The sequence below is a fragment of the Colletotrichum tamarilloi genome (assembly GCF_030869305.1).
Source record: "Colletotrichum tamarilloi strain Tom-12 chromosome Unknown Scaffold_9.1, whole genome shotgun sequence".
In the NCBI taxonomy this organism is placed as follows: domain Eukaryota; kingdom Fungi; phylum Ascomycota; class Sordariomycetes; order Glomerellales; family Glomerellaceae; genus Colletotrichum; species Colletotrichum tamarilloi.
In genome coordinates, this window is record NW_026849392.1 from 901,808 (window position 1) to 918,884 (window position 17,077).

The window sequence follows — 17,077 nt, forward strand, 5'->3', positions numbered from 1 at the left end:
CGTCTAAAGAAATGTACCTTTTTTGGATTCGAGATTTCGGAGAACAGAAGCATTTGTAAGCCTTCGTCTTTCTTCGACGGAAACCACTCCATGAAACCACGAAGCCCACTGTCATCGACGGAATATCCCGAAAATAACTATACGACACCCGTTTCCTTGATGCATGTGACAAGTCAGCGATAAATCAATGCCATCGAGCAGACTAGTGGCAATCGTCAATCGAAGATAAAATCCGCCCTTCCGACCATTCGCGCAGCATCACAACTACTCTTCAGCCAGCTCTTCCCTCCTCCCTACCCACCGCGATTATGACGTCCTCCGACGTGCGAGATGTCCTCAATCTCCCCGACAGCCACGGAGGCCCCCGACCGGCGAAAAAACAGAAGACGTCCGGCCCGCGGCCGAATCTCAAGGGTCTCGCCCGTGAGGTCCAGAATCTGGGCGGCGATAACCCGATCGCCATCGTTCCTGAAGTATCGATCTTCAAGAAGCGGCGATTCGCAAGCAGGAAACCGGCGACAAAGTGGGAACTTAAGCCTTTCACAAACTCAGCACGGGGCGACAGCGGCGCATTAGTACTGAAGCACTGGAAACGCAAGACACCAACGGCTACGGAAAATGGGCACCAGGGTGGCGACGCCGAAATGAAAGATGCGGAAGGGGAGCAGGCAGCGGTGAAGCCCGAGAACTCGATGTTTGCGAAATTCAACGTGGAGGTGGATGTGCCGCAGTACAGCGAAGACCAGTACCGGACGAACCTGCAAAACGACGACTGGAGCAAGGAGGAGACGGATTACCTGCTAGGGTTGGTGAAGGACTTTGACCTACGGTGGCCGATCATATGGGACCGATACGACTACTTGCCAGAAGCGATCAATGGAGAGGCGTCGGCAGACGGGGATGAGAGTAAGGCTATCATCCCCGTGCCGAAACCAAGGACGATGGAGGACCTCAAAGCGCGCTACTACGACGTTGCGGCAAAGATGATGGCGGTGCAGAAGCCCGTTCAGTACATGACGCAGCCCGAGTACACCCTTCATGAGCTCATGGCCAACTTCAACGCCAACCAGGAGAAGCAGCGCAAGGACTTCGCCAACAACGCGCTTACCCGGAGCAAGGAGGAAGCCAAGGAGGAGGAATCACTACTACTGGAGATCAAGCGCATTCTCGCACGCAGCGACCGTTTCAACGAGGAGCGTCGGGAGCTCTACAACCGTCTGGACTACCCACACACTGACCAGGACATCAGCGCGTTCAAGTCCAGTGCTGGGTTACAAACTCTACTGCAGAACCTGATGAATGCCGACAAGTCCAAAAAGCGGAAGTCGCTCATGGCAGCGGACGGCGTCAGCCCCTCCGCGCCCGCTGGACAACAGCCCGCGGCTGCAGCGACAGCGACGGCCGCGTCAACAGACAACAAAGACCGCCGCGAGAGCATTGCTGCTGCGGCGGCTGCGACCCCGGCGGAGAAAACACAAAAGGAACCTCCCAGCAGCGTCGCGCAGACACCGACGGCGCCGGCAGGCGGAAAGAAGGGCCAGCAGCAGCAGGAACGTCGCAAGCTCAACGATGCCGAGATGCACGTCTACGGTGTCACGCACCACGACCGCCTGTCCAGTGGACCGACGTTCCGCTACGAGAAGATCAACAAGCTTTTTACACACAAGTCGAACCAGCAGCAACTGCGCATCATGAACACGCTCAACGAGCTCGACATCCCGCCAAGGCTAGTTATGCCGACAGCACCGGTAACAGCCCAATACGAGCTCCTTCTCGGCGCCGTCAACAGTCTGCTTGATGCTAGAAAGGTCACGGACAAGATTGACGCCGAGATCAAGCTCGAGCTGGCCAAAAAGGCGGAGCGCGAGAAGGCGAACCAGCCAGAGCCCGACCCGGCTGCTGAGAAGAAGGAAGGCGAAGGTCAAGGCCAGTCTACGGAAGAGAAGAAGGACAAAACCACCGCAGGGGGCGAGGGCGAAGGCGAGAGCGAGGCAAACGCCGAACCTAAAGCTGCCGCCGAGCCATCCAAGGATGATGAACTCAAAACCAACGGAGATGCCGGCGGTGGGGAGGCAACTCCCGCTGCGGACGGGGACAAAGCAGCTGCCGTAGCAGCTGTTGCGCCGGCCGCGACGGAGGAGGGCAAGGGGGACGCGGAGAAGGAAAAGTCAGCGCGACCGGGGAGCAGTGGGGCAACACATAAACGGAGCGCCAGCGTCATGAGTGCCGGGGGCGAGGAGAAGAATGCCAAGAGGCAGAAGAAGTGAAGCAAGTGAAGGCCATGTACCGTCAAAGTACCGTCAGACAATCAGGTACTTTGCCTTCTAGCTACGCAAGGCGCTACGCGCCGTGACGAAGATGGATGAAGTGCCTTACGATATGTATAATCACACACACAATTGAGATTGAACCTCGAAGGAGTCATCTCCGCGCGTGACCAACCACCCCCTTCCTCTTAGACCGGGGAGTGGGGCGTGATGGGAAATGCGAGCGCGAACTGTCGGTGTATGGATTATTGGTCAAAAGGGCCGCGGCAATATTTTGGAACCAAGATGTGGGAGCGTGGACAGGGACGGGTAAGGGTTCAAGCTGCAAAGTTGATTGGGTTGGTTTAGGTATCGAGGCAGAGCGATGTGGGAAAAGCCGCCGCCTCTACGGAGTTTGTCTGGGGTTAGTGGGAAAATGTAGAAAAGCTTGAAACAAGGAAAATAAGAAACAGGACTGCTGCTTTTGCCCGACGTTGCTGGGTATCTTTGCTTCACGTGGGCGTTGTGACCGGGGGTACGTCTGGATGATGTGCCCATGTCTGGATGATGCGCCCATGTCGTAGTGGGATGAAGTAGCAATGGGAAAGGAGGATCATGAAACAAAAAAACGCCGATAGGTATGCAGAAGAGCCGGAACCTAGCGGTGGGCAATATCAAAATGCTGCACCTCGAGGTAACCTTGTCGCTTTTGCCCCGCGCTTACACATTTGTATGGATGTCGTGTAAGTTGGTGTTGTTACAACGATATCGTGCCAGGGTTATGGAGTACAGGAGGCAAGTTTGACAACTCAAAAAGGGAGAAATGGAATAAGTCTCTGCAGTTCGCTTCTTTTGCAATTATAATTGCGGCGGGATTAGAGGGTGGTTGCGAGAGATAAGGGTCCCTTCGGTGTAGGGGAACCCATGAAGTTCAACGCAGGACGTGACGTCTCATTAAGCAAGATGCAGCTCATAGGCGGCTGCAGGTGAGGCTAATCATCTTAATATAGCAACGGCAGCTAAAAATATCGACGTGGAGAGCGGTTACGGTTGGGAAGGTGACTGATCATAGCATGTCGCTTGCCTCGGAGCCGGGTCATATAGTCTGCCGGAAGGGGGAAGGGGGGTTTATGAACGCACGAGACTGCCAGGGCCCTTTAGATCTCTGGACCCGCCTGTGACGAGACTGGCCGGCCCAATGATTGGAGGCCGATCGAAATGATGTCGGTGAAGGTCTTCGTGCCACGATCGTGCTTCTACTAACTTCAGGGTCCTAGTTCTGTTGTGTCCACGGATGGGGGTGTGAGTCGGAGGGCGTCAAGGTTGAGCGGCGGCCGCGTCAGGGACCTAATTGGCAATCTCGAGATCTTGCCTGCAGGGGAGAAGAGTTTCATACATATGGAGAGGGAGGTTAGACGAGGTCCAGAGAAGGAGGCGTCGGCGTGACGCTGGGGAACAATGGGCTCGGCTCCGTGTCTAGCCTTAGGTATCCTGGGCGTCGGTTCGTCGAGAGGCTGTCGTCATGCTAGAGAGCGCGGGATGTATGGTCGCTTGCGTACCTTGCAGGTTGAGAAAGCTAGGAATTTAGACATGTAACTGCTCGTCTGGCGCGTATGCCGCACGGCGCGGATACAGGGAGTGGGCTGTAGTCAGGCCTTTGGGGAAGGGGAGATCTGCAGGCCGCTCGCTCGGTCAAAGATGCCAGGACCAGGAGCGGAACTTGCTGTTGGGTCCGGTAGTTATTAATAGAGACCCAGGCGCCTCGAAAGTGTAGAAATTCATGGGTTTGGGAAGATTGCCATGCCATGCGGTGGAAGAGAACTTTTCTAGAAGAAGGGTAGTCAGCAACGTGGAGTTTGACGTTGTCGTTTGCGAGGAGAATGAGGGAGCGCTTATGAGTGGGCGCTTAGTTGGAGTCGAGCGACACCATTGGCTGAAAGCCAAACTGTTGTAAGGGTTTGTGTGATGGAGCTGCGATGTTGTGCATGGCAGAGATCTTGACACTTCTAAGATTAGGAACACGTCGGCATTTCTGAAAATAAGGGTCGTCTCTTTTACGACAATGGGTTTGAAAATGACGTCTGAAGAGACATGGCAGGAAGACATGAGGCGTGATGTGGTCAAGTTGAGAGGTGGTAGACGGGAAGTCGAGAGCCTGTCCATGCTCACGATCTATTAGACCACGTGATTAAGTACTTAGGTAGTAGACGCCATTCTGGAAAACAAGTGAAAGGATACTTTTGTTCAAAAATTGAAACCGAAGAAGAGAGCCAGTCGTGCCAGTGTATCCACCCGAAGGTCACATTTCTTAGGGCCCAGGGGTCAGTTGTTTTCATCAAGGCTGCGATGATCGAGAACAATGAAGATAAAATTATCCGTAGTTTGCAGTGAAAGAGATTGGATCGACGATACAACATACAGGGCACTCCTTCCCTACGCTTGTCAACCTAAGTTGAAGAAGCCGTGGTTTGCATCGAGTTACGGATGACTAAGGCAAGGTGGTACTGCCCGGGGACCTATCCTCAAGTACCTTGGAGTGCCACGAGTGCCTTCTACATTAGGTGGTCGCGGGCCAAACAGTCAATCTGTGGAGGTGCCTTTACTGCGGGAGTCTTGTAACAGGTAAGGTATTCATCTTGATGGGAGCCTGGGGAAGGAACTGATCAATGGCGGCAAAATCGGAAACAGGCCGGGTGCTTTAAGGTAGGCTCTTGCCTCTGCAGGTTGATGATTCGGATACCTCCTGCCGCTTTTACCCAAGCCGAAGCTGGGCAGGTGGGCAGGTACCTGGGTCCTTCCGTCAATGGAAGTTGTCAACTGGGCAGTAGGTTCCTGACATGGAAGGCCCCTTCCCCCTGTCAGCGCGCTTGAATCTCTAAGCGGGCTCGGTAGCCCCCAAACTGCGGATGTCCCGTCGCCCGCAAAGAACCAACAACTGCAGATCGAGTCCCAGTGTTCCATTGCCCTCATCAACGTCAAGGATTTTTCTCGACGGTGCCGAATCGTTCATCGTTCCTGTGCGACCCTCCACTCTGTCCCGTCAGATTGTTTGCCAGACCCTCGTCTCCCGAGACACCGAGGCTCACACTCTCTCTCGCACTCTTCCATGAGTCACTTTGGATTATTTCCATTCCCTTCCAGCAAATGCCGCCGCCCGGGCTGCTATCGCCAATGAGACGCATTACCAAACTTCGTTTCGGCGGCTTTGGACCAACCACGGGCTCAGCATCTCCATAGAGATGTGGTGGGCCCGATATTTCTGTAAATTCCGGGGTGTATTATCCGCATCCCTCAATCGTCTGCTGGAAGTTGGAACCGAACGCCGTTCGTCGTCAGTCGTCGATGGCCAGGAATAGCAGCATCCTGCAGGACATTGGATGGGACGAGACATCTCCTGCGGACGATAACTACCTAAACAAGAACCAACACAATCCCATCCGGGCGCCGTCTTGTTTCCAGCTCTCGCCTTCCCCGAGCCGGCTCGAACCTTGGTCCATACAGTCCCCCTCGTTTTCTCATACCGCAGTCAATCTTACTCTAGCCACCTGATTGTTGGCCTGCCTGGTATGTATCACCGTCACATCCAACACACTCGACCGTCGTCAACACCCGATTGTACCTCGTCTGGATGGCCGGTCACCACTCTGGCACTCTGTCTCGGCTCCCGCCATAGGTCGACGTATGTACACCTATGCTGCCGTGCCCCTTTACCCCTGCCTCTGCTTACCCTACTTTATTGTCACAGTTTATCTCACCTCCACAATCCCTGATCAGTTGGTGACGGCACAATGCGACAGACGACGGACCAGGGGTTTAATTCTCGACTGCAAAAGAATACCTGAGTCCCTGACTTCTCTCGTTCTCGAATCCCGTCGCCCCGCTTTTGTTCGCTTTACCAAGGTTCCCTCTTGGACTCGCCGCTCTCGCAGCTCCCTGCAACCTCGGTCCTCGAATTTGCTCCATTTCAACTCTTGATCCTGCGCCTTTCATCCCCGCTCGTCCAAAATCGCCCCTGCCTACTTCGTCGGAGGAGACCAAGATATGCCGCATTTGCCATGACACTCGACGCGTCGGCCATGTCATTTCATTACGGATCTGGCGAGACGGCCTCCTAACACATATAGCAGTTCGGCTGGCGGCCCAGAGGTTCTGCGCTGTTTGCTACCGTTGCCTTCCTTCCGTGCTCCACATCGCGGTGGTCATTCCGCATTTGTCTGATCTTTCGATGCGACAGTGGACACTGTCACACAGATGAACAACGGTCAACCAGACACAGTCGCGGAGTGGGAACCCCCATACGGCAAATACATTGCACCATTGTGCTGATGCTCTCAAACGCCTTCCATTTCGCTCCTCGTGCTTCTCGCTCCGGCTGGCCCCACGAGACGACATTCCCACAATTTCTGGTTAGGCTTTCTTCATTACCGAGCGACCAGGCAAAGGACTCACAAGCTCCACCAAGGCCAAGTTCATACGCATACAGCTATGATATTATCATTTGCAGACTTGACTTCGAGACAGTATTGTGATTCGTCGCATCGATAGACGCAAGCAACACAAGCCACGGCTTTTCTAGAGGAACTTGGCGTATACCTCGAGGAGAACATCCGCTGCCAAATACATGAGTCGGGCGATATCTCCAGGCGCCTGGTCAAAGCTGCAACGACTAAGCAAAAACATAACGTCGTTTGCAAAGTCAAGTTGGGAAGCCAGTCAGCTGCAGGCCGTTCGCATTTCTGACTTAATTTTCTCCTGAATCTGATGGCCAAAGATCATAATGCCTTACCTTTGGTATGCGCAATAGACGGTGAAGGATGTGTGCGCTTGTGCGCCTGTGTGTGACAAGATGTCAGCACTTGTGCAGCGAAATCGTGATAGCCGCATGAGTCTCCGACCAATGCAGCGCACATCACATTACCTCTGATCTAAGCAGGATGTGGAGGAATTCATCACCCTCGAGTCAAACTCTACGCGGCATCGCGAAGAGCCCATGACATCTCACCTTGAGCAACAATATCTCATGGAACGAAACCGACGGGCCAGCGTAGTCCCGGTTGCTAATATTGGACTGCCGAAGATTGGGCAAGTTGCGCCGTCGAGAAAGTCTCGTCTGTCTCGTCACAGCGCATGTGTCGAATCGAACCGCCCTGTTACTCAACTCTCCTCTCCCGCACATCAGGGCTTCTCGTTGGCTGCATATCGACTTGTCGCGAACCAATCAGACCAGTGATGCCGCTTAGCTGCCATCACGGTAGGTGTGGGTGGGTCGCGGCGGTAAAGATACCCGGGCGAGGAGCGGAGGGCGACGCTGGTGCGGGTGGGAGGGTCGATTCGGACGCCTCCGCGCTTTTTTCTCTTTTCTTTTCGCACACCCGCCCTGCGACAAGCGCTACGCACGATGTAAAGGAAGGGGTGCAACAACTTGCGATACCCTTTGGTCTGGAGACACTTTGACCGCCGTCAGAGCCGACGACATAATGCCTTCTCTTCCAACGCCTTGCCCTCACATACGCAACAAAGAGACGAGACGAGACGAGCGGATCGGTTCCGGGCAAAGCTGGGGTAAATAGCCCAACAACGCAGACTGAAAGTCAACTTGCCCTCTCAGTCCCACCCAGGATTGCACGGCTAAAAATAATCCACCTTGGGCTGTATCCTGGTCCATCTACATCGGAAGATTAACGTTTTTGTTTCACCCCTGCCCCGTCAGAGGGACGAGAGCAGACACCACCAATCCACCACCAGACTTGAATGTGAAGGGAACCTGGGAGAAAAAAGACGGGACAGTCACTACGGTCACTCTCTCTGAGTGCTATCGCCGAACTCACTTCACCTGGGCTCTGTGCCGCACATCCAGACCGTCCCCATCCATCTCTCTCAAGTCTCGACAGGAACACCCACCACTCAGCCTAGGTATCTGATCCCTGAGACAAACGCCCAAAATCAACACCCCGATTAACGAGCAAAGAGATTGGCAGCCGCGATCTGTATTTCGTAGGTAGCTGTTTCCGGAACAAGACTGGCGCATGCGCTGCCGCGACCGGACAATTGCGCGGCCAGATTGTTGCGACAAACGCATGGAGAGTTACTAGTGATTGCAACCCTACAGGGTCGCTACATACCGGGAGACACCCGCGCACAGAGAATGCCACCTAGAGATGAGCGGTGCAGACGGTGCTGTTGCGTACGGATACCTCACAAGTCGAAGTCTCCCGCGACTGGTTGTCACGCTGAAGAACGGAGCCAAGGGCCGAGACACGGCTCAGCGCGGACGCGGAAATGGGACTATCCCCTCACTAATCTCACGCCAACTCGACACCAAAACCTGCTAGACGGTTGGCTTGGTGCACTGCCGCGTTTGCTAGCCCAGTTGGCGGCTGCAGATTGCAATCGAACGGGATGACAATACGAGCCACAGCCAGCTAAGCCTGGTTGTTGACGACGATACCCGACGTTGGCGTCACACTTGAGGGTCTAGCTACGACGCTGAGCGTGCTTTTTAGACGCGGCGAAGGGAAGTGGGCTCGCAGAGAAGGGGAAGAGAAGAGAAGATGTCACTGATCGCGTCAAACTGCATGACACGGGGACCCTATCCTGACAGCTCCATTGGTTGCTACATAATGATGATCAACCGCATCCGCCGGCAATGCTCGCTCTCACCTCACCACTACTACCTTGCGCCGGGGGGTACGAGGCAATTTCGCTGATAGCTCAGTCTGGTTGGCGGATGTTCACAGTATTTTCCCGTTGAGAGTGAACCTCCGTCCAATCTGAGCACCTATCGTCAGAAGGGTCATTGTTGCACACGGTAATGAAGGTCCTCAACACTCCGAAACAGCCGCTGTACCACCGCTCCATCCCGAGTCAAAACCAACTATGGCCACTATGACGAGGATGAGACCCCGTTTGACATGGACTACCGCGTGGCCATGTGCTATTTATGAAGACGTGAGCGGATGAAGGGACCAAAGGTTCGACCAGGATTGCTTCTGCACCGAGGGGCGGTCGTCCTGCGTCTTATAGCAATGGCCGGGGTGCTTGGTCCGGACCTGGTGGACCAAGCGACACCTAGGCCTCGGGGTTTCCTTTCTTCACCTTCCTGAACGTATCAAAGCCGTTTCCTGCCAGAGTTAAGAAACGTGGGAGACCCTGGCGTCAGTTCTCTGCGGCACGGCACACCTGATAATTCGACCCCGGCCAAACAGCGGTCAAAAGGGTTACAACGAGGGTCAAGCTTCGTGAGAGCGACAAGTGGAAACCAGTGTAACGCTACAGGCGGGCAGCGTCTCCGGATGCGCGAGGAGCCTTCTTGGTGAACCGCGAAAGTGTCTGACTGTCTGGAACGCTTTGCTCAGGCGACGACAGTCGGTCAAGTTGTACAAATCTTGGGATGGTGGAGTCGAGGCGGCATGCTGACGATATGACCGGGACAGTGACGGACGGCGAGCATGTCAAGGTTGACAGGGCTAGCGGATGCAAGCTGGCCGCTGGCGAAATCATGGGCCCGGGTCGTCGCCATGCTGGAAGTGAGTCCTTGCGTCTTTGGCGAAAGCAGCCGGCGGCTCTTGTCATGGGCGGTCGCTTGTTTCCTGCCCCCAAACTCTGGAGACACTGGAAATGACGACGGCTCACGGCCGCGGCAGAGCGGGGGCCAAAAACACACCTTGCCATGCGCCGGTAGCCTTCAAAAGGGGGGGAGGGTAGCAGGATGGCAGATCCCTCCATCAACCTCCCCCATCACGTGGCAGAGGTTAAGAGACGTATTATCAAGCACACATGTGTGCGTACGTGCACACTACCTCAGTTTCCTATATCACTACGGTGCAGTACGTGTACAGATACAGGACACTGCCATTATGCATCACTTAGCCCAATATCGCATCGCGGGGAGGTGGGCGATACGGCCGGTGAGGCCCGCGAGATGATGGTGTGTGCCAACCCTTGTAGCCTGGAGACCAATCACTGCGACACGGAAAGTTGTTGGTGGGCATAGTCAAATTGACTCTCACTCATGACATCGAGCCTACGGGTGATGAGAGACAAAGGTTGCAAAGAGAAAGGAGATATTTGCCATTCCACGGCTTGGAAGGGCAACGGTCTTGGACTCACGGAGGAGCTCGATTTGGGGATGGAGGCAAGGCGAGCAGGAACGGCGATGGGCACAAGCACGGCGGGCATATCCCAGCCCAGGCCCGGCTAGCCCAGGTCGACCTACCGTCAAGCACAGTTCAGTTGAGTTGTGATACGTACTCCGTACAGCTGGAGCGACCAGACGCGGGTTGCAGAGGTCGTGGCTCACGCCCTCTCCCCAAGTCTCCAATGGCCTGTCGACACGCCCCCTCCTTTCTGCATACCATCCCCCCCTTGTTCATGCCTCGCCAGGGGACCCAGCTGGTGGCCGTGGAAGCGACGACAAACGCAAGTGGCTACTGGCAGCAGTATCGCGCGAGTACTTTGTGGCGGTCGAGTACCCGTGGGAAGCGCCATGCCGCGACCCAATGCTGCTCGTGTTTCCCGGGTTTAGCGACGAAGGACTGGGGTGTCTGGGAGGAATGGATCCGTATGTATGACCCAGGAAGGGGAGGAGAAGATGAAGAGAGGCGATACGGATGCCTCTTGCATGTTCAGACCAACACTTGCACACACACACACAGAGAGAGAGAGAGGAAGGGCGAGCGAGAGGAGGGGGCTCTATGTGTGGATGCAGCACTCAAGGTGGGATTTCGCGGGAGAAGGGAACCGGGATCAAGAAGAAAGTGAGTGAGGCCACACTCTGGGTACTTTTTGGAGAGATTTTGTAGTGTCTTTCTCTTGATCCGTACAGGATACAAAAGTAACGAGGCACCCGCCGAGACCAGCGTCTCGTCCCTGTTACCCCGAGAGGTATTTCTCGTTCCCTTGCAATTGCGGTCGCAGCCCAGCGCGGACGTTGAATACCGACGACGGACACACAGAGATCCTTCTTCTTAATTATTTGGCCATTGTAGTTGAGCTTTGGCGAGCGTAACATCGGGAGGGAAGAAGGAAAAAAAGAAAAAGGCTGGCTGGTTCCCGCACTATCAAGGGTAGCCCTTGGCTCGCCTACACCTCAGACTTTCGACAGTGCCGGCTTGTCAACGACTGGTTCATACCTTACCTTGCCTTGCTTTCCTTGCCCACCACGACGGCTACGGGGACGAACTAAGGCTGCGGCTACAGATGCCAGACGCTTCTGCGGATACATTCTACAGTTCATCGGAGTAGGTGCACTACGAACGGAGTACGGATACGACAGAGACAGAGCGCGCGAGAGAGAGAGAGTGGAAGAGTAAAGGTAACTCGAAACGATTAGATACCAAGACACGACCACGACCACCCCGACCACCACTTTCACACTCGAGGTTCGCTACCGCTACCACTACCACTTGCACTTCCACATGATATGAACATATTCCCTACCCTCTCCCCCCCCCTTCGTCACACTTACACTTTCTTGTCATCTCACTCTTTCGCCCATCCCACCCGTCAACATCCGACACCACCAAAACTATTTCCTCTTCACAGTCACGCAGCCTAACTCATCAGGCAGGGCAGATTCACTGCGCTCTACACGTTCACTCTCTACACCCCAGAGGCAAACGGTGCGCGGCAGGCAAGGTTCAAGCATCGATACAGACGGATATCCCTACCCGTCCAGCATTCTTGACTTGAACTGGCATTTATACCGGGTTTAGCGGAATACATTGCAATCCGAGTCGCGTTACAGCCACAAGTCACCTCACCTTACCTCAGTGGCTCGCGACGTGGGAAATTGTCTCCTCACTCTTCAGTGTTCCACCCCCCGAACAGGCGCAGCATAATCGCGCGTCAAAAAACGCTCAAGCGCCGCCATACAAAGCAGCCATCATCCCTCGACTCGGACAAACCCCTGAGACGGGGAGAAAGGAAAGAGACGGGCCTTGAACAATTGGACACAAGGGCAGCGGCAAGAAGCTGGACTAATACTCTATCCTCATCCTTTTGATTTTTGTCTTTCTCTTTCTCAACTTTGGGGAAAGAGAAGACGAGAGAGAGAAAGAGAGGCGCACGGTACCTTTAAGGAGAACAACGCCGGCGCAGTTTCCCCTTTGGTTCCTTTGATACTCTCTACTTCCTCGCAGGCGACACACCGAATCGTAGGCGCGAATATTCATCTGCCTGCTTCCGTCTCATACGCACACTCACAACACACACATCTCACCACTGCCATCACCTCTCTCGGCACGGGCAACTATCTAACTACCACCGGTACGGCAAATTGCGAGCAAATTGCGGAGCTCATTGTCTACATTAGATCCCAATTTCGACCTTGAGCGTCCCCATCGTCATCGTCATTGTCATCCCTGGCCGGACGCAACCGCAATACGAACCCCGTCCGTCAAGCCAAGACCACGCATGCGCTGAACTGCTCCAAGGGCCGATTTCATCTGGAGCACCTATTTCTTCTCCAACGCAGACAGAACATCGCATCTGCGGATACTCCTAGCTCGTTTCCTCGTGTCGGATCCAAGGCTGTACCAATCCTGGGTTACCGCCAGCAAACATAGCCAGGTACTACACAGTACACACAACTTTCAAGTCGAGTTGTTGTCAAGGCAGCCAAAAACTCCAGACAAGATCCCAATAGGGATATTTCATGTGAGTGAATCTCTAACGTGTCTGCTGCCCAATGTTCGCTCCAACTCTTTTGCATCTGCATTTCTTGTCTCCTTCATCTGCCGCCCAAAGACCAAACAAGGCAAGGGCAGAAACTCTCTTGACGGCGTCGAGCATCCGTACAGGCCGGGACGCTGGGTCGGGCTGTTCCCATCCAATTTCTCTCACACATATTCATACACCAAGGGCTGCACAGCCTCAGGTCTCAGCGGCATCTTTCTCACCAATTTCTGCCCTTGTTCCACCCCCGGAGCGGATAAGACACCGCTCTCGCTCTCTCGTCCTTGTCGCACGTTCCCAAGACAAGGTACCTTGCCTTTTTTTTTTTTTTAACTGACGCACGCGCGCACAGCCCAGCAAGCAATTATTTGTCCCACGCCCCTCCCCCCGCCGACGCCCACTAAAAAAGAAGGGAAGAAAAAAGTCCAAAGCTCAAGCTCCCGCGACCTCCGCGCGCCGCGTACCGAAGCACCACCGGCGGCAGAAAGCAGCAACAGCTCCAGCTGCTACCTTAGCTCCAGTTCCAGTCCCAGCACTACCTTGCCAGCTGCAGCTGCACCTGTACTTTGTACCAGCACTCTGTCCCGCCAGCAAAGAGTGTCATCATTGCGCTTGATTACCACCTCACTCTCTTTTTTTCCCTCTTGTGCAGATCTTTGAAAGGGACCAGGGGGTAACGCGAGGAAAGGAAAGAGGAAAAAAAAGAGAAGAAAACTTTACCCACCCCCACGACAAAGCAACGACTTGGATCTCAACCACGCCAGACAAGAGGTCCCCATTTCTTACTCATCCACATCGACCTCTCACGGAAGATCACCTCCCAAGAGACTCTCCAAGTCCGGAAGATATCGAGGCGCCCTCCCTGTCTCAAAAAGCCGCTCGCTTGCTCGCCTCGGTCCTTCAGCCCAACGCTATCATAGCTGTTGCTGAGTCCTTCTACATCTCCGTAGCTATTCCAGAGCAACATTCCGCTTAGCTTGGCTCGGCCCGAATCGCTGATTCTGGCTCTCATTGACGCGCGCGAACACCTGCGCACCCTTTTCGTCAACATCATCTCTGCCGAAGCTCCCCGCCGACTGACTATTCACTCACCACGCGACGATTATCCGTCAACTTACCTTGCCGCCGGTCGCTTGCTGCATCTGCGCAGCTATTCTACCACGGCACAAACATCGCTTGCTCGGCCTCACGCGCCTGCATAGCGACGTAACGACTTTCACCACTCAACGTCCGAGTCGGTGAGGTGCCGTTCTAAATCATGTCAACATTTACTGCCCTCAATGGGGGCTCACCAAAAACTTCAGAACCACCCAACCCGCCCGCCGACGCCAGTAGAGCCCCGTCAGACGAGCGCACCAATGGACAACCCGCCCTTCCTGAGCCCAAATCGACAGCCGCCGTAGAGCCCTCCCCAAGCCAGAGGGAGCCCTGGGCCGGCCCCAGCCAGGACAGATCCCCGTATCAAACGGCAACTTACCCCGACGTTGATGGCTCTCATAAGAGAAAGCGATCAAACTCAGTAGAGCTGAGGCGAGAAGCTCCCGGGCGTCAGGAAAAGTCCCCGGAGGCCGCTTCTCAACCCCACCCACCAGAATCACGTGAACCCTATGGAACGCCTTCGCGCGATCATCGCCCGTACGCTGAACGCGAAGATTCAAGGGAACAGGGTGAGTCATGGTATTCACGGGAGGGAAGAGAAAGAGAGAGGGAGAGGGAGGAGAGGGGTTACTACGATCAACCTTCTGCAACGTCTACCCAAGGTCAATCCGAGGAGCAAATTGGGGAGGCTCTGAGACGCGCTAACCAGATGGATGCGAATGATTACGACAACACCAGCCCTGACGGTGATGATCGATCTATGGCCTATGGATCTTACACCCCTGGCGGATCCCGTGATATGCTTCAATCCGACAAGGCGAAGAGAAAGCGAAACTTCAGTAACCGAACCAAGACGGGCTGTCTTACATGCCGAAGGAGGAAGAAGAAGTGTGACGAGCAGAAGCCAGAATGTAGGAGATGCCCTGATCTTTGCCATTTCTTGTTTGAGTGATAACGCTGACCCTTTTCCAGGTAGCAACTGTCTTCGTGGAGGCTTTGTCTGTGCAGGATATCCTCCGCAGCGAAATACGGCTTGGCAGAAGCCGGACAGCAAGGCCGCCGCCATCCCCTTGGAGTCCAAAGACCCCAGCTACGTCCCACCTGGTGCTTACGGTATGCCACAGCAAGCTCCTTACGGCAGCCAGCCAGCCGTCGGACCAAGACGAGAGGCATTACCTCCCTACCGCGGCCAGCCCTTGCGGATAGATCCTCCTCAGGGCCGACCCCTACTGACTGACGACGACCGGCCGACAGCCTCGACGATTCCCAGTGCATCGGTTGCAAGCCCCGAGACCAAGCTATCCGCCATTCCCTACACTCCAGCGAACGCCTTCCCGACGCCAATTAGTGCCCAAGGGCCTCCCCATGCCCCCTTCTCCGAGAGAAAGGACTACCAGCGTGTGCCCCCGTTGCACGACATTAGCAGGACTGTGCCGGAGCCGGAGACGCCTCATCCTGGCAACACGCTGCCGCAAATCAACATTCTGCACCCCACGAGGTCGAACAGCCCCATCCCGCAGCCTCCAGCAACTAGCAATGCACAAGTCGCCGCGCAGCTAGCCTTATCGCACACCCAGTTTTCTTCCGGCCGGTCTAGGACGACGAACAAGGAGGATATGCTTGCCGGCAAGCTCTACTACCCATTTGATAAGGAGCTTGTCCTTGAGCGCGAACGGTGCAGCGCTGCATGTTGGCGATTCAACAACTCGACGAACCCCAACAACGGTGTCTCGCCAACCGAGCGAGGCCGCCTGTTCCGTGAGATTTTGCAGCCTCGCGACCCTATCCAAATTTCGCCAACAGTTGCATCGCCAGTGACCAACATTGGAAGAGTGGGCGAAGACGTTGTTGTGGAAGCGCCATTCACTTGCGACTACGGGTACAATATCTCTCTTGGGAAGAATGTCGTTGTTGGCCGAAGTTGCACCATCATCGACACCTGCGAGGTCAAGATTGGCGACAATTGCCACATTGGACCGAACGTGAGCATTTACGCGGCAACGCTACCCACCGACCCTAAGAAGCGCTTAGGTAGCAGGGGCCCTCAACTTGGCAAGCCTGTCACCATCGAAGAGGACTGCTTCATTGGTGGAGGCGTCATTATCCTGCCAGGCGTCAGGATTGGGCGCGGAAGCACCGTTGGGGCCGGTGCGGTTGTCACCAAGGTATGTCGTCGACATGCGCTCCCCCATTATGAAACTCTAGTCTAACATATGCTGCAGGACGTCCCTCCCTTCACCATCGCTGTCGGCAACAACGCTAGAATTATCCGCGGCATTTCCTCCTAAGACAGCACTTGGTCTCTGTCTGCTTCCCTATCTCTTCCTCGCTGCTATGATACCCAGCTGCGTCTCATTGTACAAAAGCGTGTGTGTATGTGTTGTGATTTTTTTTATCTTATTCCATTTATTCCATATCATTTCTTATTATTGTTTCTACGATTTGGAGCCAAGCGCAAGGAGCAAGAGAGGGAACCACCAAAAAAGAGCCTGGCGTTTTCTAATACATTGGTTTCCTTGACACGAAGCTGGCTTGATGGGGAAACAGGCCCCATGGGTCTAGCTAAGCTAGTTGGAGAGAAAATCACGAGGAGGCACCGGTTGCGTGGGGGTTTAGCTCTGGTAGCTCGAGACGGAGGCCGGATGGACGAGCTTACTTTACATTGACAGCAAAAGGCTGTCAGTGCACAAGAGGAGGCAAACAGTATTTGATGCGTTGTGTGTTGTGTGTATGTATCTTGATGCTGCCTAGGCAACGAGATGTCGGGCATGTCGTCCGGCATAGGATCGGTAGCTTTATTGCATGAGGCAAATGAAAGTTGTTGCCAGACATGACGTCGATGAATCTATTCAACTTGTGCTGTGCAATGTGAATAAGCCCCACTGGCGGATGGAGATCGAGATGCAAGTTCAACTACTGCCGTCTGTCTCGATCCTGCCGCACCTCATAGACGCGGGCACATGACGTGCCAAACTAGCCCTATGAGACAGTAGCGTGCAGCGTCAAAATGTTTCAAGCTTGTCAAGAAAATTTCGGCCTCTCCTTGGCCTCATTGGCCA

The 17,077-nt window shown here is 54.7% G+C and overlaps 4 protein-coding genes across 4 annotated transcripts; all 4 read left to right on the forward strand.

Annotated features, from left to right (window-relative positions):
• Positions 1-308: 308 nt before the first annotated feature.
• Positions 309-2,267, forward strand: CTAM01_04040 (SWR1-complex protein 4; the record flags this gene model as incomplete). Its single annotated transcript, XM_060520070.1, has 1 exon — positions 309-2,267. The coding sequence occupies one exon, from the start codon at positions 309-311 to the stop codon at positions 2,265-2,267; it is 1,959 nt and encodes a 652-aa protein (XP_060385491.1).
• A 3,660-nt stretch (positions 2,268-5,927) lies between these two features.
• CTAM01_04041 (uncharacterized protein) lies at positions 5,928-6,221 on the forward strand (the record flags this gene model as incomplete). Its single annotated transcript, XM_060520071.1, has 1 exon — positions 5,928-6,221. The coding sequence occupies one exon, from the start codon at positions 5,928-5,930 to the stop codon at positions 6,219-6,221; it is 294 nt and encodes a 97-aa protein (XP_060385492.1).
• Positions 6,222-11,667: 5,446 nt separating this feature from the next.
• Positions 11,668-11,802, forward strand: CTAM01_04042 (uncharacterized protein; the record flags this gene model as incomplete). The annotated part of the gene is made up of 1 exon (XM_060520072.1): positions 11,668-11,802. One exon carries the CDS (start codon positions 11,668-11,670, stop codon positions 11,800-11,802), a length of 135 nt encoding a protein of 44 aa, XP_060385493.1.
• Positions 11,803-14,178: 2,376 nt separating this feature from the next.
• Positions 14,179-16,306, forward strand: CTAM01_04043 (bacterial transferase hexapeptide; the record flags this gene model as incomplete). Its single annotated transcript, XM_060520073.1, has 3 exons — positions 14,179-14,929; positions 14,991-16,183; positions 16,241-16,306. The coding sequence occupies 3 exons, from the start codon at positions 14,179-14,181 to the stop codon at positions 16,304-16,306; spliced, it is 2,010 nt and encodes a 669-aa protein (XP_060385494.1).
• Between the last annotated feature and the right edge of the window lie 771 nt (positions 16,307-17,077).